Consider the following 19087-nt stretch of genomic DNA (forward strand, 5'->3'; position numbering starts at 1 on the left):
AAGCTTTATATATTCACAGCTCTAGCTCTTCCACTTTCCCTGTTTGGATGCCGAACACCGACTACTGCCCCCTGCTGGTATTGGAGAATTATGTTCTCTCATGCATGCGCAGATTGTACACGCACGGTTTGATGTGTCAGATGCGCCTGCCTAATAATCAGCCTAGTCCACCGCACAATCAGCCGAATTAATTACTAAATGCTGAATAAATGTCAAACTATTGTTACATTTCAAATCCCACAATCATTGACCATGTGAGAAACACAATTAAGTGGTAACTCAGTAGATAAGGACTTCTGATCGGAAGGTCATGAGTTCAGATCCCAGTACCACCAAGGTGCCACTTCTAGGCCCTTGAGCAAAGCCCTAAAGCCTCAACTGCTCAATAAAAATGAAATAATTGTAAGTCACTAGGGATAAGGGTATGTTCCAAATACCATAAATTCAAAAATTTAATAACCTCTGTACTGTACTTGTATACACCGTTATGACATTATAACATGACCAATGAAGTGACACTAAACCTAAATCTTTGCGTATTATTAGTATTTTTTAAGATGTATTATAATTTCAAAATTCATTTTATAATGGGAAATAATCTCCATGGCCCAGTGGTGTTGGAAGACACGGATTAGAGAACCACAGATATATAAATCTGATCTCGTGATAAATTTCAAGACATACACACAATAAATCTGGTCTTCTTCATAAAGACACGGGAAGGGCTCCTGCATTGATCTATAGCATTGTACCACCAGCATAAAAGACATTTCCACTTGTAGCATCCATCTCCAACTATAATGCATCCTAATTGACACATGTTACCTGGGTGGTGGTGGAAAAGACTGGGGTCCAAATGAGGGGGCAGGTGGGCTCTGTACACCTGATGGGGGTCGAATGGGCTGTGAGAGGCCATTGGCTCGCCTCCAGATACAGGAGACTTGGCTGGGACACTGTCTCTCTGAGTTGGGGTCAGCGTGCTCTTTCTCTCATGGGACACAGGCTTTCCAGAAGTTATGCCTCCTATTAAAATGAGAAACGAGTCAGGACAAAGCGCTGTAGATTTTAGAACATTAATCCTAAAAAAAAAAGAAAAAAAAAAAATAGGAGTTGTTGTACCCTCTTGTGCCCGCAGCAGGGGCGATCCTCTGGAGATGGAGCCGCTGGTGTAATTGGGAGTCCTGCGGGCGTTCGCATCCTCGTACATTCCTGGGCTGAGCTGAGCCTTGCTGGCCTCCTGGTGTGTGGAGCGCAGCACTGACGTAGAGCTGACGACCGAAGTGTGGCGCACGCGCTCTTGAGCTTTCGAGTCCTCCAGCTTGCCTGGGCTGGTGAGAAGCGACTTGACATTGTGCTTGATTGCCGACTGGCTGGCACCAATGTTCTCGTACTTCAGAGGGATGCCCTGAAAGGAAATATTCACACAAAGCCGCATTGTGTCACTTTTGTGGCTTACGCAACAAAACAAATAAATACAGTTTTTGTTTCCGGCAGCTAAAAGGTAAACGAGGCAACACAAGGGTCATAGGATTGGATCCAAGAGTTTAAAGTTTTCCCAAACTCTCTCAACCCTAAACTCTTACGAGCTGCATGACAACTATTTCACAATATAGCCCCTTTAATGATCTATGAGGTGGTATCAAAAAGTTTTACACTTTGTTTACAAGAAACCATGTATTATTTGCGTTTGTACACCATCACCTGCAAAATAGTGCACAACAATTCAGCGCTTCAGCAATTCGATCTGGATCTGCGCAACGGTGTCAAAACAGTGACCATGGAGCTGGATCTTCATCTTCGGGAAGGGGGTGCCAAATCTGGTGAGTAGAGTGGGCGTGGAAGTGAGATCACGTGGATCGCTCTCCGACGATCATCATGCACAAGTTGCCTAAAGGTTTCGACATTTTCGGCAGTCGGGCCCGAAGGTCTTCCTGATCTCTCCAGTGAAGTTCTTTCACCCGTGTTGCTCAAAACACCTCGAACGACTCATTGCAGCATCGCCGTATGTCATGTGAAACGTCTCTGTGGCAGATTTGCCTGGTTTCATACACAATTTCAAGTTTGCTCTTTGTTCTGACTTGCTGTCGATGATGAAATCGTAGACATGGTGGTCAGAATAGCACCAGTAGGCTTTGTTAGTCTCAAAACCTTTTGATACCACTTCGTGTTTGTTAACACAGACGCTTACCTGGGTAATGGAGCCTTCCAAAACGGGGGTCTTGCGGCTGTCCAGCATTTCCTTGCGGGGGATCTCGTGAATGGAGCGTCCCATCTCTTTAATGGTGTTCCCACCCTCATACGGTTTTCCTTTAGTGATTCCTCCTTCAAAGGATCGAATTGGGGGACTTTCTCTTTTGATCTGCTTTCCGTACTTGGCCTCATCAAACGCGTCAGCGGCGGTCCTGGGCGTTCCTGCAACGGCGAGTTTAGATGGGAATAATCAAGCAAGCTTAGATGCAAAATTACATTTTTCTTTATCATGTGGAAAAAAACCAGCTGAATTTATAATATGCTCATATGGCACATGTTTATCTCTCCACCAACCTTGCATGATGGAGCCAGTCAGTATTTGTCTCTCCTTGGAATCAGGGTGTGGACCATCTCTAGCTCTGGTAATCAAACCTTAAAGAAGAAGAAGAAGAAGAAGAAGAAGAAGAAGAAGAAGAAGAAGAAGAAGAAGAAGAAGAAGAAGAAGAAGAAGAAGAAGAAGAAGAAGAAGAAGAAGAAGAAGAAGAAGAAGAAGAAGAAGAAGAAGAAGAAGAAGAAAAATTTAAATTCACGGCCAGTGGTCAATTTGAGTTTTATTAACTGAAATGTGTCGACTTTCATTACCTTCATAAGGTGCTGCTTCCCTTCCAGGATGCCCTCTGACTCCGTCCATTATTTCGTATGTGCGTTTTAATTCATGTCCTGTCCTGGGGCTTCGGGTTCCTTCTCTGGAGTTCTTAATAGCTGTGGGCATAAAAATACTAGTTTTTTCTACGCTGCACTCCGTTTCCATCGTAACTTTAAATGTTACTCCGTGGCACAGGTGTCTTAAAGAATGGTGATCAGTATGGGGTAGTATACTGTAAGTTGTAAATAATTGAGCACATTATAGTACATAATTTAGCAAATCTGAGCAATGTACACTATCGGGGGTTCATGAGTGGAATAGCTATAGTAAGATAGAAAAGTGGAAATCAGGGACTACCTGTACAAGACGCACACGTGTATGTATAATCAGAGAAGAGCGACAATCAGAACGTGTCTTACGATCATAGGACACGATGTGGCCAATCTTGCCCTCATAGATGACGTGGCCTTTAGGCAGTGGATCGCCCCGGCTCTTCTCTGGGCTGCTCAAGTCTTCGGCTGTCAGCTTGCTCTTCAGCAGCTCCGCGGGTACGCTGGACTGAGAAAGAGCTGGCGTGCCCTATTCAGAGAAAAACATAAAAAAACGACAGACAATGTTATGTATCAAAAATGTTCAACATTCTCACACCAAGCTTGATCTCATCCAAAAAAAATCTAGCCTTGTCTTTTAGGAAATTATTCAAATACTACATATACACAATGCACATAAAAATAACTGAAGGGGATGGAAATATGTACATGTGTGATGGATCCTGCTCTTAAGGACAGTCCCTCTGGGCCTTTTCCAGAAGACCCTCTTGCCAGGTCCTGGATGATGGGCATCGGCCCTCCAGCTGAAAACACACAAAAATGAATGTAGTACCAGACATGTATATCGGTGCAATAGTAATATAGTAATAAGTATCTGTAAAACTGTAGTAAGTAAATAAAAAAAGAACTCAAAATGTAGTTGAGTAAAAAGTTCACGTTTTTGAAATATAGACTCCTCGAATAAAAATACTTCAGTAAAGTACAGATATGCGAAAAAAAACTAGTTAAGTGCAGTAACAAATTTACATTTACTACATTACGCGCCACCACTGAAATAAAAAAATAAAAAACACCATGAGTTTATATTTCTGGTATAGTTGTAGTGTGTGTGTGTAGATGTTTGTGTGTTTCACCTCGAACTACCCCTTCATACTGTGCCCTGGAGAGCAGCCCCTCAGCCTGAGCACTTTGCCCACGTGGTGAACATTCCTCCTGCTTTATATAGGACACTGAGGAGAAGAACGGAAGACACAACCCAGTTCTTTTAAACCTGACTGCGTTTGGTGTTTTTTCGGCTATGTACATATTTATTTACCATTTTTCTTCTGTATAAACCCGGGCGACTGGGGTTAAAATATATGGTATGGTAATATTTGGTAAAAACAAACCAAAAAATCTCAATGTATGTCCCCTTTGAGAAATGAAATCGATTTCTAAACATAAAAATTATAAAGAGAATAAATAAACGAATAAAGTAAACCTGTATAAATACTAAAAACTAGTACCAGTTCACATTTAAAACTAGTACTACAAAATACAGCATTTACTGGTAAAAATTTCTTTTTTACAAAAGCTAAAGAACACAGAGTGTGTCCATGATACAGAGACCTTTTCAACCCACTGCCCCGCCTCCACCCCCCCCCATCGTCCTCCTGACTCTCTCACCAGGTTTGGCAGGGTCCTGTTGTCTTGGCAGGCCCAGAGAGATGGATCCTCCAGCGCTCTTAGCTCCCTCTGGCCCATACATGGCGTGAGTGTGAGAGGGAAGATACGTGCCTGGAGTTCCCTACGTGAACAGAAATATCCGTTTAGCGAGAAAACGAATGGTCGCTGCGCTCACAAAGTCTTCGGTATCGGCGTCCCTTTAGCCGCACTTTGATAAGTGAGAACTTACCTGTAAAATAGATCCTCCCTGAATGAAGGTGGGCTTGTCCGAGGGTTTGGACGTAGGGATGAGCGGAGGCGGGGACGGAATGTTGGGGGGCCTGTGGCGGGTGAACGGCACACGCATTCCATCTTGAAGGGTCTGGACCATCTGGTTAGGTGTGGGCTGCAAGACTGCGGGAACAACAACAGATGGGACAAGGAGGGATTAAAACCACGAGCAAACCGGTGTACGTCCACGAAAACCTCACTGTGGTAAAATCAAGAACACACCCTGAGGACACTTGAGCACTTTGATAACATCACCCAAATACAATCTACTTACTCACTGAAGCAGAGCCCACAGTAGGATCACAATTCGGATTCTGACAACTAGGATTTCCTCATGCATTGAAGAGTAATACAGAAAATTCACTTGTTCATACTTAAGCTATAGGTTGTTACAAAACATCAAAACATTTCTTTTGTGAAGTCATACAACATTAAAACATTCATCTTTAAAAACGTGACTTTTTAGACAATTTTAACATACAAAAGCAAGGAAATTTCACATCATGTTTACTTCTAAGAACAGTTTATTATGAACCAGGATGTTCTGTTGACTGCCTTATAGATTTAACAGATTTATGCTTTTTATACGGCTTTGGAATCAGATTCTAGATTCCGAGTGCTCAGTTCTGCTAGAGATGTTTCTAGGCTCTGAGGCTGATATCATTCAGGTGTACACAAGGCAATACAAGAAAGCAAGAAAGTTTCTATCCAATCCAATTTTAGCAATCACGTTATGTATTGCTGTAAGAGCACCACTGCGGGCAACGTGGACTTTCGATTCAATTAATAAGACTGCAATTTGGTCGTTCCATAGTCCACTCGCAGACGTCGGAACATGTCGGCATCCCCATGTCCTCTGATTGGATGGTCAGGAAAACTGTAATGCAGTGAGAAATTGCACCAAAAGTGCACAAAAATGCACAGAAAAACCTGGGCCATTTTACGGGGTAAATATTGATTCTTCTGCTTCAGGCAGGTGGGTGCAGCTGTGGCTGCAGTAAAAGGAGACTTGTGAATCTGTATTAATTTGGTTTCTTGCTTCAGAATAGCATTCGTTCTTGTGGCTTGAGATACCTGCCTGTGATGCAGCGCTCTGTTAAACCAACGAGAATGGCCTTTGCAGTGAAATTCTTGTGATGATTTCTACAACGACCGTCGAACCGAGAACCAACAGGAACCTGACGATTTGAAGTCGTGGTTTGAACCCTGAGGTGGAAACCAACTCGAACCACCTCAGGAAAAATGTGGAAAGGTGGACAGTACAGCAAGAAGAGCAATTTATTGAGGCATGGAGGGAAAAGTACAGAGTATGCTTTTGTTTGCTGCTAAGAAACGGATTGCAATGGATAGTTTTTCTCTCTCGCATGCGTCGGTTTTTGACTGTCGTACAGTCTGATAACTGAGATACTGTGACACGGGGATCGTAAACAGTAAACAGTCAGAACAGTCTGACGAGCGACGATTCAAAAATTGCACATTGTGAGGCCGGCATTGTACTGCGTTTCTGTAGAACATCGAAGCTTTCTATAACCGTGGCATCGCAATGACGCTACTAAAAAGTGGACTCGAATTTGATGCCAGTGAAGATCTTGGTGCAAAATACAATTACTCGCATGGGTCTTAGGGCGTGTTCCTTACAGACAAATCGCTCGCTCCGTGACAGGTGACTCATGCAACCGGAAAAGCTGCAAAGGCCCGATGAATTATTAACTTTCAATTAATTCATATACCTTGTACTGCACATCGGAAGTGAAACATTAGCGCTGAAGTCTGCCGATGAATTATACATAACGGAGAGCAGAATATAAAAAGATGAATCACTTAGGTGCGACTGGGAGGACGGAAACATAGCAACCAAATCCATTATTAAATCCAGAATTTCCACCGATTTCAATAATGACATCATGTGGGTGGCTCTAAATGTCGAATAAAAACCGTACATCATTTTCTATCGAATGCCAAATCCTTCAGCATCTCTCCGCACTGTGTTTAGTTGCCCGGTGGAACAGTGTTATTGTTGGCAGAGGAGCGTGGGTTATGGTCCAACTATAATACAGTAGATAAGAAATAAAACAGAAGGCGGCATGCGCTTCAAGGAACATATGTAACAACGGGGTGGTGAGATTTGCGGCGAGTTACTATACCGAATTCTTCCAATAACAGCACACTCCTGAATTATTTTATTCCTTTTACACCACATAAAAATACATTTGTTTTTTTTTTCTTTAAATATCTGCTTACATAGTTTTTTTTTGATGTAATTAAACATTAGCAAACCAAGTTATCTATGAGGTGGTATCAAAACGTTTCGAGGCGAGCTCTGTTTACAAGAAAGTACTTTATCTGCATTTACACACGATCACCTTCAAAACAGTTAATACAGCGCTCTCAGTGTTCCTGCCACTTCTGGAATGTGTCCTGGAAGTCTTCTTTTTCGAAGCGTGTCAATCTTCTGCAATTCGCGCAATGGTCAAAACGTCAAAAATCTTCGGGAAGAGGGCGAAGCCAGCAGGAGCCAAAACCTGGCAAGTAGGTTGGATGCGGATGTGAGATCATGCGATTTGTTCTCCGACGATCATGCACAAGTTGCCGAACGGTTTCGACGTTGATCTTTCTGATGTCTTGCCGTCTTCCAGTAACGTATTTCCACTCGACATGCAGCATCACCGTATGTCGAACGTACCAGGTGCCAAACGTCTACGTGGCAGATTTACCTGGTTTCACACAGAAACGCTCTTTGTTCTCTTCGCTGTCTATGATAAAATCACAGACGTGGTAACGCACGTGTTCAGAATAGCACCAGTTAGCATTGTTAGTCTTGAAACTTTGACACCACCTCTTAAAAGTCTGCAAGTCAAATTAAAGACATTTTTTAAAAATTCTGAAATTTAAGACCTATATCGCGACACCAAAAAAAAAAAAAAAAAGGTTATGTTTTACAAGCCGGTATCTTTAGACTTGCACTTTCTCATAACCGAAAAATAAAATCCGTTACGGTACAATCCGTGAAAGATTCGCGCAAATAAACGAAAGCTGATTGGCTGTTGCATGCTGGTCTCATTTGTAGTCGTTACACAGCGAATAATATTTGGATTGCGGAAGAAAAAAACTACCATAGAAAATGAAAAAAAATAAAAGTGTTTTGGGAGCATTAGAGGCGGTGTTATAAAAATTACCACCTGTTTTAAAGACCTAAAATAGCAAAGACTTTTTTAGACTTTTCTGAAGATGCCACTTAGAGCAATGCTTTGACCCCACCAATGGCTAAAGGGACACTGTGGAGTGAAGTTAAGGATGGACAGGTTTACCTGGAGGGACGCTGTAGCGAGGGGGGTTGTTGGGCTCGGGTTGGGGCGATGCTTTGCTCGGCTCTCGGGGAGACAGTCTGTAGGGGGAACCTGGTCTTCCTGCAGCGTGAGCCTCCTGCTCCATCAGCTTTATATCGAATGGCATGTAGGAGTACGGCTTACCTGGGGCAAGAAAGGACAGCATATGAGTCTCGTCACAAACACTTAGCGTGATGATAAAAATGACGAACGCATGAAAGTGACACAATTAGATGGAGGCGACCCTCTGCTACATCCAGTGACGCGTGAGCTAATAAGCAGAAACGCCAATGACGGCGAAACTGAATAAAATGTGTAAAAAGCCTCAGTGCCACCTCACCCTGCCTCAAGTACGGAGTGAGAAAAGCTTGAATATCTGGAGCACTTTGGCTCATAGGTATTGCTATGAGAAAGCCTGTCTTAATGTTTCCTCTTGTGCACCGCTCCAACTTATTTTGACTCTTGTTCTTCTCTCACAACCCTGGAAAGCCCTGACTATCATTCCAGGATCAGAAAGACATGCTTTCCGCCACTCTAAATAAGTCTGGAAAAGCAGAGAGACACTGCACAGCCTTTAGCCATGAAAGAAAAAAAAAAAATGAAAAAAAAAAAAGGGGGTGGGAAGAGTGTTTAAACAAAAAAATTTAATGAAAAAAAAAAAAAAAGATTCTTGTTGAACTGATACACAATGTACCAGAGAATCTCTCAGTGGGTGGGGAGACTTTTTAAAGATCTTGTTAGAGGGAAAAAATGTCTTTAGGCACTCAGGCTTGTCCCCATGAGAAAAGCAGCTTATTAATGATATCTAATGATAAAGTGAATAACAGGTTCTCAGGAAGATATTAAGACAAGGTGTGTGTGTGTGTGTGTGTGTGTGTGTGTGTGTGTGTGTGTGTGTCGAGAGAGAGTGGTTTTATAACTGTACTCTGCACAGTGTCGGACAACCGAGAAAACATACAATCGACAAACGAAGGCACACAAGACGCCCACTCATTTATTTCATCCAAACCAGGCGATACAGCTCAATTAGCTCGCATAACTGAGTGTGTTGAAGAAATAAGAGATTGGATGACCCATAACTTTCTGCTATTAAATCCTGATAAAACTGAGATTTTGCTCATCGGCCCAAAAAATAGTACACAGAAGCTCCAGCATCTCAGCCTGCATTTAGACGGTTGTTCTGTAACTACTAGTTCAACGGTAAAAGACCTGGGAGTTATTTTAGACAGCAACTTATCTTTTAAAAATCACATCAATCAAGTTACAAAAACAGCCTTCTTTCACCTTAGAAATATTTCTAAGCTAAGAAATATGTTATCTATATCTGATGCAGAGAAGCTCGTCCATGCGTTTATGACCTCTAGAATAGACTACTGTAATGCATTATTAGGTGGATGTCCTGCATCATTAATAAACAAGCTTCAGTTAGTTCAGAATGCCGCAGCAAGAGTTCTTACTAGGTCAAGAAAATACGATCATATAACCCCAATCTTATCGTCCCTACATTGGCTTCCTATTAAGTTTCGAATAGACTACAAACTACTGCTACTCACTTATAAAGCACTAAATGGTTTGGCTCCCATGTATCTATCCAGTCTCTTAACACGCTACAATCCGTCACGCTCCCTGAGATCTCAAAACTCTGGGCTTCTAGTAGTTCCTAGAATAGCAAAGTCCACTAAAGGCGGTAGAGCATTTTCACATTTAGCTCCTAAACTCTGGAATAGTCTTCCTGACAGTGTTCGGGGTTCAGATACACTCTCCCAGTTTAAGTGTAGATTAAAAACATATCTTTTTAGCAAAGCCTACACATAACACACATCACGCACATCACATCACAACCTTGTGCTCCAGAACATCTGATCACATGCACATTATCAACTTGTGCTGTTAATATCATGAACAGCAGCTACGCTAATTCCTCTCCACTGCTTCTCTTTCTCTCCCCATCCCGAGGCTTCCTGAGGTTTGGCCAGCTCCAGTCACGTCCCACCTCGTGAAGATTATGGACCTATGGATGATCATGGAGAAGTAGATGCCGAGTGTTTAAAGGCCCTGGCATGGAGAAGCTGATGCTGGATCTATGATGATCACAAATTGTTCTGTATTGTTGAAAGATTTATGACCAAACTTTTGATGTCACCCATATGAGGATGGGTTCCCCTTTGAGTCTGGTTCCTCTCAAGGTTTCTTCCTCATATCATCTAAGGGAGTTTTTCCTTGCCACTGTCGCCACGGCTGCTCATCAGGGACAAACGCACACCATTCACCTTCACTGTTGTTTTCTGTAAAGCTGCTTTGAGACAATGTCTGTTGTGAAAAGCGCTATACAAATAAACTTGACTTGACTTGACTTGACTCACACCACTGCACTTTATCACTCCGTCTTCTACCAGCTCCACTTTGAAGTAGCATCGCCACCTACCTCACTTACCTCCCTCCCTCCTGTCATGCCCCTTTTCATGCCCCTGGATTGCACTGTTCTAAATCCACACTTTACTCTGGGGCAGTAAAACAGGGCAGGTATGATGGAGGAATCCTTATAATCAAACATTTTCATCAGTCAGGGTTCCTACACATTATTCATTTCAATGTTAAAATGACTTGGAACTAAAATAACGATTTAAAATTTGACTCTATAACATGCGTTATGTTACAAACTCTGATGTGCACCAGAGTCAGAATCTCTGATGTTTTCTGTGTGTTTTTGTTGGAGGCGCTGTGCTAACATGGCAACTGCTGCCTCACAACCGAACAACCAATCGCAGCTGTGCAGATTGGCTCTAGCACAGATCTTTTGGCAGCAAAGAGAGTCTGCGCTTAACTTCACAAAAAAGAAAAAAAGAAAATAAACAGTTCTATGTCTGTCTGCACTAATACGCTTTAGTTTGAAAACGCATATTTTTCTCTCAGTTTCGGCCTTCAGTCCACATCGAGACGGCGTTTCCTTTTTAGGATATAGTCGCTTTTTGAAGAGAAAGTAAGAAAACAGAAAAACGGTAATGACGGAGTTAAAGCATCTTACGTTTTGTTCATGCGCAGTACAGAGATGAGCAACTTTTGGGAAGCGACTAAAAAATGTAAGTGTGGACACGGCTAGTTTTGAGACGAAACCGTCGTTTTCAAATGTATCCGAATTAGTGTAGTGCCTTTGTTACATACATTATTTTTATTTTTTTTTACAAATGCTTAATTTTATATTTAAGAAAACTAAATAGTGCAATTGTATGGAAACAAAAATATCTTTCAATACTTAGTGTTCTTCCCCCCCCCCCCCAACTAATACAGAGCTGGAAATCACTCAAATCAAATTCCATACATTTGATAAGGTCTACCCCTATTAGGTCTTCAATAATCTTCACAACAGCTACTTCAGTTTAAATTGGTCAGTTGGTCCTCAGCAGCCAACTGAATATATCCAGGAACAAAATTTGGCATTTTCTTGCCATTGCAATTTCCAATAATATTCCCCCAACAGTCACTATTGTACCCAAACACCCCCAACAGTCACTATTGTACCCAAACACCCCCAACAGTCACTATTGTACCCAATAACCCACCCAACAGTCACAATAGTACCCACATCCCCACCAACAGTCACATTTTCACTACACAAACAAAAACACATGCACTAACACGGAACCTACTGTTATTTCACCGACAAACACAAACTCTTACCATCGCGGTCTACAATAGTGGGACTGCGAGTGATGAATCGTGGCCTACGCTCAATTTCTCCGGCTTCTTGTCTTTGGTTATCCTCGATGTGCGCTGAATCGTGGACAGCTTTGATTTGTTGCTGGAACATGGTCAAGCCACTCAGAGGAGCTCCTACAGGAACACCAGCTCCATACGGACCAGCAACCTGGGGGGGGGGGGGGGTCAGGGTGGGTCAAAACCAAAACCTTCGCCTCCAATCGATAGATTTTAATAATCGGTACATATTTAAACATTTTTATTAATTTCAGGAAACAGCTCGTAAATTGTGTCAAACTGCATTTTGTTTAAAATTTTGTGTTAAATCACCAAAACCCCAAGATGCTTTAAGCCCACTATACTGATAATAGTGATCAAGAAGCACCATGATTCGGGCACAGACCACACCCCATTTAAAGCAACAGTCAATATGGCTGCAGTGATGCGGCAAAATCAGCCTGTAATCATTTCATTTGTGTACAAGAGAAAAAAAACAAAACAGGATCAGTCTTCATTCAAATTGCTATATATCATTGGATTTTGATTAGAAACATTTTTGATTGGATTTTTCTTAGTTTCTTGATCGCCGGGTCAAAGTGTGGGCTCGACTCACGTGGCGGAATGGCTGGGGCGAGACCCTGTGCCCGAGCCTCTCCCAGTCCCTGGGCCTGGCCAGGGGGGCAAAGCTGCTAGGGAAGTGAAGAAGGGAACTAGGGGGACTGACCATTGCGGGGATGGCGGCAGCACGCTGCTGGAGCTCCTGCATACTGAGCGGAGCCTGCTTGCCCGAGGATACCACCACTGACCCAGAGCCTCCGAGAATCGAAGGCTTGTCCAGAGAAAACCTTGAAGCAAAAACAAAGAGAGACGTGAATAAAACAAAAATAGGCATGTTCCCATATATAACCTAATAAAGCAAAATATGTACATGAACAGAGTTTCTTTCATATGTAGATCAATGCACTGCATAGTAAAGCAGGGGTCCTAAAGCAGGGGTCCTAAAACTACCCGTAATACAGCCTGAATTATGAAATTTCATAATTTTTTATAATAAATTTCAGTACTATTTTACATGGAGTGTTATGTATGGTTTTTTTTTTTTTATCCATTTCAAAAACTATTGGTTGATTAGTCGTTATTTGCAAATACGATCCAAACTAGCTTTCAGTAAAATCCACTATCAGTCAATAGCTATGAAAATGTAAAAAAAAAAGTCATTATAATAGTAACAATGCTTTTTTTTTTTTAATAGGTTATATTTCTCTGCTTGTATATATGCTCATTTCTCTGTACGGTGCAAAACAATATAAACTGATCTAGCATTAGGAGGCAAAATACATTTTAAATCATTAAATCGCCACAATAATCCTGCTAGTCTCTCCGGCCCATGTCATTTTCTATTACAGACCGACCCGGCCCTCTAATACAGAAAAGAAAAATGTTTGGTGACCCCTGTAATAGAATAGAGTATAGCATAGTATATAGAAATGATTCAACGCTCACCTGTGTCTTTCTGGCTCTGCCTCAATGTCTTCATCAGCACTGCAGGTGGCACTGGAGTCGTTGTCCGAATGCGGCTGCTCGCTCTGCTTCTCCTTCTCCCTCAGTTCCGGCTCGGTCTTCACTTGCACCTCTCCACGCTCTACGCCCGCCATTTCTGTGTCCTGTGGTTCGCTCTTGGGATGCAGCTGGGCCTCGTCCTTAACCATGGACTCGTCCACGAGCGCTCCTTCTGGACTTTTCTCCAGCTTTACCTGCAGCTCGCTGAAGGGCTCCTGAGCTTTGGTATCTGCATTGGGGACTTTAGGGGCAGTAGCTTCCTGATCCGGAGCTTCTTGTGACTCTGAGGGCTTGGACGTGTCAGACTGAGAAGGAGACGGCGCACTCTCTGTGTCTGAAGTGTTATCTGCACCTGGACATAGACAAGCAAGGGAAAAGAAAATGCTCAAATTACAGCAATTTGCAAATCATTTAGGAACAAAATGATGTCTGGCATTAAAGCTTTCATGTTCATTGATACAACGTCTGAGTCGGTAAAAGCTTTTCAAGCCGTTCCTCCTGGGCATCCTTGAGTGATTCCTTCTGGCGTTCAGCAGGTCAGGGTTTGATTCAGCTAAATTTACTCTCTTCTTCATTCGTGCCTCTAATGTTTGGCAAATCAACGATTGAGTTATATATAATTTTATTTATAATTAGATATAAAACGTTCAGCTTCACTCTTCTCATGGGCTGGGATTTGGTGTTCAGGAGGGCTGAGATATTCAATACTGTAATATTCACTCCTCCTTTCTTTTCATAATTTCCTACCAAGTCATTGTTTGAACATGTGAATCCTTCAGGTCACAGATATAGAAGAATACAGTGAATTCTGTTTGGGCTCATTTCATTCGAGCTGGAAATATCCAGCATTTCACTAAATGTAGCTATATATTATGAAAAAACAAACACGCACAAGGAGCTGGCGCACATTGAGGTAAACTGTACTGACAGTTCTGAATGGATCAATTCAACCCAAATAGACTCTAAAAACCTTAAGAACTGTTTAACAATACAGAAAAAAAGAAAGACAGATTAGTGGAAAACTTGATGTAATTTTGATAGATGTAAAGGTAGACAAAATTGACAAAGGGATGTGTGTGAGAGAGAGAGAGAGAGAGAGAGAGAGAGAGAGAGAGAGAGAGAGAGAGAGAGAGAGAGAGAGAGAGAGAGAGAGAGAGAGAGAGAATCCCACTGGATCAAGCAAGCAAACCAGGAACTCCGTGTTCCCAACAGTTCGCTTTGCTGGACTCTTCAAAGAACACTTATATAAGAGCAAACCTGGCACAATTAGACCAGATCCTTTTTTTTGTCCACCTCTTTTTGTCTCTGCCATGACTTGTTTGTCCTCATTAGATCATTTCTCATAATATTTAAAAAGCAAAAATAAATAAATAAATAAATAAATAAATAAAAAAAGCACAAAGAAAAAAAATAAACAGTGGCAGCAGCAGTTGAGACTGTTGTGTTTTCAGTGTGGGGGTTTTGATATCGACTTGAGTCACAATTTTCGTTTCGACTCTCACCTTCGCTGTCGTCTGGGTTCTCGTCGTCGTCATCGGCCGAAGCCGTGGCCACGCTGTCGCACTGAGACGCGTCTCGCTCGCGTCTGGATGCCTGTAAGGGTGCGGGATTGGTCAAAATTCTGTGATACTTATTTAAACAAACAAACAAAAAAATACATTCTCTTCAAAAACAGTAGTACAGGTAGTCGCTGTTATGTTTTGGCATGGATGAGTTCGTGTTGGATCTATAATGATCTCAGATGTCGAGCTATTTTAAGAGTTGCTCAGTAGCTCCTGGTTCCACAACGTCAACTGACTCGCACACGTCGGGGCTCATGTTAGTTCTCACGCTCCGATGTTTTAGATTTATAAACACACTTGATATCAACCAAATGAGGATGGGTTCCCCTTTTGAGTCTGGTTCCTCTCAAGGTTTCTATTTAAGGGACTTGCCAGAGTCGCCCCAGGCTGCAAATGGTGGTCAGTATGAAAAAATTTTACTCAAAGCACCAAATGTTAACTGTTCTAATACAAGATACACAAATATGTGTATTCATTATAAAAATTTCTACAGTATTACCATTTGAGAAGATATACAGTAGATTATGTTATCAGGCATAACATTATGACCACCTGCCTCATTGTGTTGGTCTCCCTTTTGCTGCTAAAACAGTTCTGACCTGTCTAACATTGACAGCATTAACTTCTTCAGCAATTTGAGCTACAGGAGGTCGTCCACACGTACCAGCCTTCAATGAGCCTCGGCCGCCCATGACCCTGTCGCTGGTTCACCACTGTTTCTTCCTTGGAGCACTTTTGATTCTGACCACTGCAGTCTTGGAACATCCAACAAGAGCTGCAGTTTTGGAGATGCTCTGACCCAGTCGTCTAGCCATCACAATTGGTCAAACTCGCTCAAAAACATTTTTCCTGCTTTGAACACATCGAGTTTGAAGATCAAATGTTTACTTAATATATCCCACCCACTAACAGGTGCCATGATGAAGAGATGATTAGTGTTGTGTGTATTTTATTATTATCTATATATATATATATATATATATACATATATATACATATATATATATATATATATATATATATATATATATATATATATACATATATATATATATAAAGCTCAAATACCACTGACTCACTCACTCATCACGAAATCTCAAAAATCACTGAACGGATTGCAATGAAATTTGAAACATACCTTCCTCTTGGGTCTTAGGTGCTCACTAAGAAAGGGTTTTGAAAAATTCGGCCTGGATCGCGGCTAACACACGAAAAACGCGATTTCTCACACATTGTAAATTCTTTGAAATAACATTACGGATCCTAATGAAACTTAGTACATTGTTTCTTATTAGATGTTAGATGCACGATAAAAATGATTTTCAAAGTAGTTTGCCCTGTATCGGTACTACAAAGGGGTAGTACGTTATTTGTTGACGTTACGTTCTGATCTCTGATCATCCAGTCCTGCTCAGTGCTTACTGCTTATTGCCATATTGCTTAGCGTTCTGCCTTCCGTAGCGAAGCACGGGTACTTTCAGCTAGTGTGTGTGTATATATATATATATATATATATATATATATATATATATATATATATATATATATATATATATATATATATATATTTAAATATAGTCAGCGGCTTTGGAGCATATCCTGGGAACACATTCTCACCTGGACCCATTTGAAACCAGCGATCCACCTACTTGCCTATTTTAAGGAGGTAGAACATGCTAAAAGCCCAAGCTCAAGATCGTACCAGGATCCCTACTCGCACCAACACCACCTGCTGTGCCATTATATCATAGATGCCGATTATGATCTAAAATCGAAGTGCATGCTTCGAAAAGAAACATAAGAATTCACCTGCTTGGATTGAGGCAGCAAGTCGTCCAGGTTGTGTCGCCTCTTGTAGTTGAAGTAGAAGTTCTTGCACTGCGCCTCACTCTTAGTGCCCACCATTTTAGCAATGGCCGACCAGTTCCTCCCGTGCTCTACCAGCCCTGCGGGAGGAGAAAAGCATGCTGAGTCACTTGAAACCGTAAATGCTTAATGAAGTGACTTTAAGGGAAATAGACTTGGATCCTTGCATCACCAAGACAAACAGACAACCGCCTTTCACGAAGCTGACACACAAAACATATACACACACACACACACACACACACACACAGTCGATTCTTCACTCGTACCCTCCTCTGAACCCTTCTGTACACGAGCTTAATGGGCAGTACTGATTTTAATACCTTCTCCTGAGTAACCTATGGCGAGGTTAATCCTCCAATCAGCTTGGCTATAGTGGATGTGTTACCTTGGGCACACGGCTTAACTCCACATTCTTACCAGTGAGTGACAGGAGTTTGTTTTGTCCATGTTATTTATCATTCTAGCCATTCTTATGAGACACAGACAATTATTTTTTTTTTTTACAGTGGTTGAATACAAAAATAAATAAAAACAAAACAAAAAAAAAAAAAAAAAAAAAACCTGCCTTAAAAAGTTTTAAAGCAAGCTTAGCTTCATCACATGGAGTACAATAATCTAACAAAGAAATACAAGGCAACCTTAAATATATACTGATGTAGAACCACATTGTAACTTTTTAAGATCATTCTTCTATTTCAAAAAAATTCTGGATGCAAAACCCCCCCCAAAAAAAGCTGTTTTAATTCCAATATAAAGGCATATTAGTGAGAAACTTATTTAAAGTTACTGGAGCATAACCTTAACATAAAACATTAATCATTTCTCCGTATTATAAAATGCCATTTAAAACAAACCATGCTTTTATAACTTTTTTTTTTTGTCCCATTATGAACTGTGACCTTTACCACAAATAATAGTTTGCGACCCACGACCTCTGTAGAACATTTGTCTGTTTATTTTGCGTCTACTTTACGCTGAGTTCACGTCTTTTACAGTGGAACCCCGATTGGAAATCCTTCCTCTTTCTGCAAAGCTAATATGTGCACATGACACAAACACACACACACCCCTAGTGTTTCCCACTTCCTTCTTCCTCCTAGAACTTCTGCTTTCAGAACGCAGAAGAGAAAACGGGCAAAAAAGATAAAGGAAGGAAAATGATGACTGCAGTCTGCACAAAGGAAAACTGTCAAAATAATAATAAAAGAAGCTGCATGTGTGTGATGTCTTTGCAAATAGGAAACAGAACAACTACACTACGGTCGTGTGCACAATAATAAGTTTTCGTTTGGAAACGCATCTATTTCTCTCCGTTTTGGCCTTGCGTTCACACCGAGATGGCGTTTTTAGTAGACGAAAGGGAAGCTTTTTGAAGACGCTCTCCATGTCTGTTTAATAAACATGAGACACACAGAGATGAACACATGATTGATCCTAATCAGGGACTTTTATTTACTCGGGGTCGACTGCCCGGAGCACACTTTCGGTATTGCGCCATGTCGGTACAGGACTTTTGGTACGGTGCACACTTCGATTCTTTCGATTCTTGTATTATATGCGGAACATCAAATCTGAGCTTTTTGCCGAACATATTTAGTGGCGGACTGCAAGTTTGTTTAGTCTGCGCATTTTTTTTACAACAGGCTAGAGATGTGGATTCTTTTGCGTTTTATGTACAACCCTTTAAAAATGTCTCTTAAAACGAGGAAAACCTGACAGTTCCGCATATCGAGACGGGATGGAATGAATTCATTTATGAATAAACTATTGTGTGTTTCTTAAATGAAGACATTTGTTAAAGTAGAGCATATCGTTTAGAAAATGTAATATTAAATGCAAAACACACACTTAGACACACAACTGTGGTAACAAAATTGGGTTTAACAAATGTGAACTAAATGTTGGCATTTATTTTATTTGTTTGAATCCATTTTAATTTGTGCGAATTTAATCAAATGTTCGATTTTAACAACGCAATAAAAAAAGTCCATTGCATTAATTTGACCGATTTGAATTTTATATACTTAAAAAATTTAATTAAACCAAGCAGGCATTTAACATTGTTCCATTTAACATTGTTTAAAAAAAATTTAAACTGTACTTGTTTACAAATTGTAATAATAAATGTAAAAAAAAAAAAAAAAAAAAAAAAGGCTTTTTTGTACCGTTACACCTCTGTCCCGTGACTGATTAAAAAGCCCTGGGAAATGCAACATGGCCTTAATGTGCATCTTGCTGGCTTTTACACGATCC

General features: G+C 41.1%; 1 protein-coding gene across 50 annotated transcripts in view; it reads right to left on the minus strand.

Annotated features, from left to right (window-relative positions):
- Positions 1-19087, minus strand: part of ncor1 (nuclear receptor corepressor 1) — a 92889-nt gene that overhangs the window by 13922 nt on the left and 59880 nt on the right. For 38 of the 50 annotated variants that reach the window (XM_083531493.1, XM_083531490.1, XM_083531505.1 and 35 more), the window contains 16 exons: positions 16775-16911; positions 14906-14996; positions 13347-13755; positions 12457-12688; positions 11826-12012; positions 8130-8291; positions 4781-4944; positions 4552-4672; positions 4020-4115; positions 3595-3689; positions 3256-3415; positions 2833-2952; positions 2545-2622; positions 2189-2412; positions 1120-1405; positions 826-1023 (listed from right to left, as the gene is read on the minus strand). In XM_083531493.1, the coding sequence (XP_083387619.1) occupies positions 826-1023; positions 1120-1405; positions 2189-2412; positions 2545-2622; positions 2833-2952; positions 3256-3415; positions 3595-3689; positions 4020-4115; positions 4552-4672; positions 4781-4944; positions 8130-8291; positions 11826-12012; positions 12457-12688; positions 13347-13755; positions 14906-14996; positions 16775-16911 (2760 nt within the window). The remainder of the gene's footprint in view (positions 1-825; positions 1024-1119; positions 1406-2188; positions 2413-2544; positions 2623-2832; positions 2953-3255; positions 3416-3594; positions 3690-4019; positions 4116-4551; positions 4673-4780; positions 4945-8129; positions 8292-11825; positions 12013-12456; positions 12689-13346; positions 13756-14905; positions 14997-16774; positions 16912-19087) is intronic. The other 12 variants (XM_083531518.1, XM_083531515.1, XM_083531507.1 and 9 more) reach the window with 1 other exon arrangement.

This window comes from Silurus aristotelis (assembly GCF_946808225.1).
Source record: "Silurus aristotelis genome assembly, chromosome: 26".
Taxonomy (NCBI): domain Eukaryota; kingdom Metazoa; phylum Chordata; class Actinopteri; order Siluriformes; family Siluridae; genus Silurus; species Silurus aristotelis.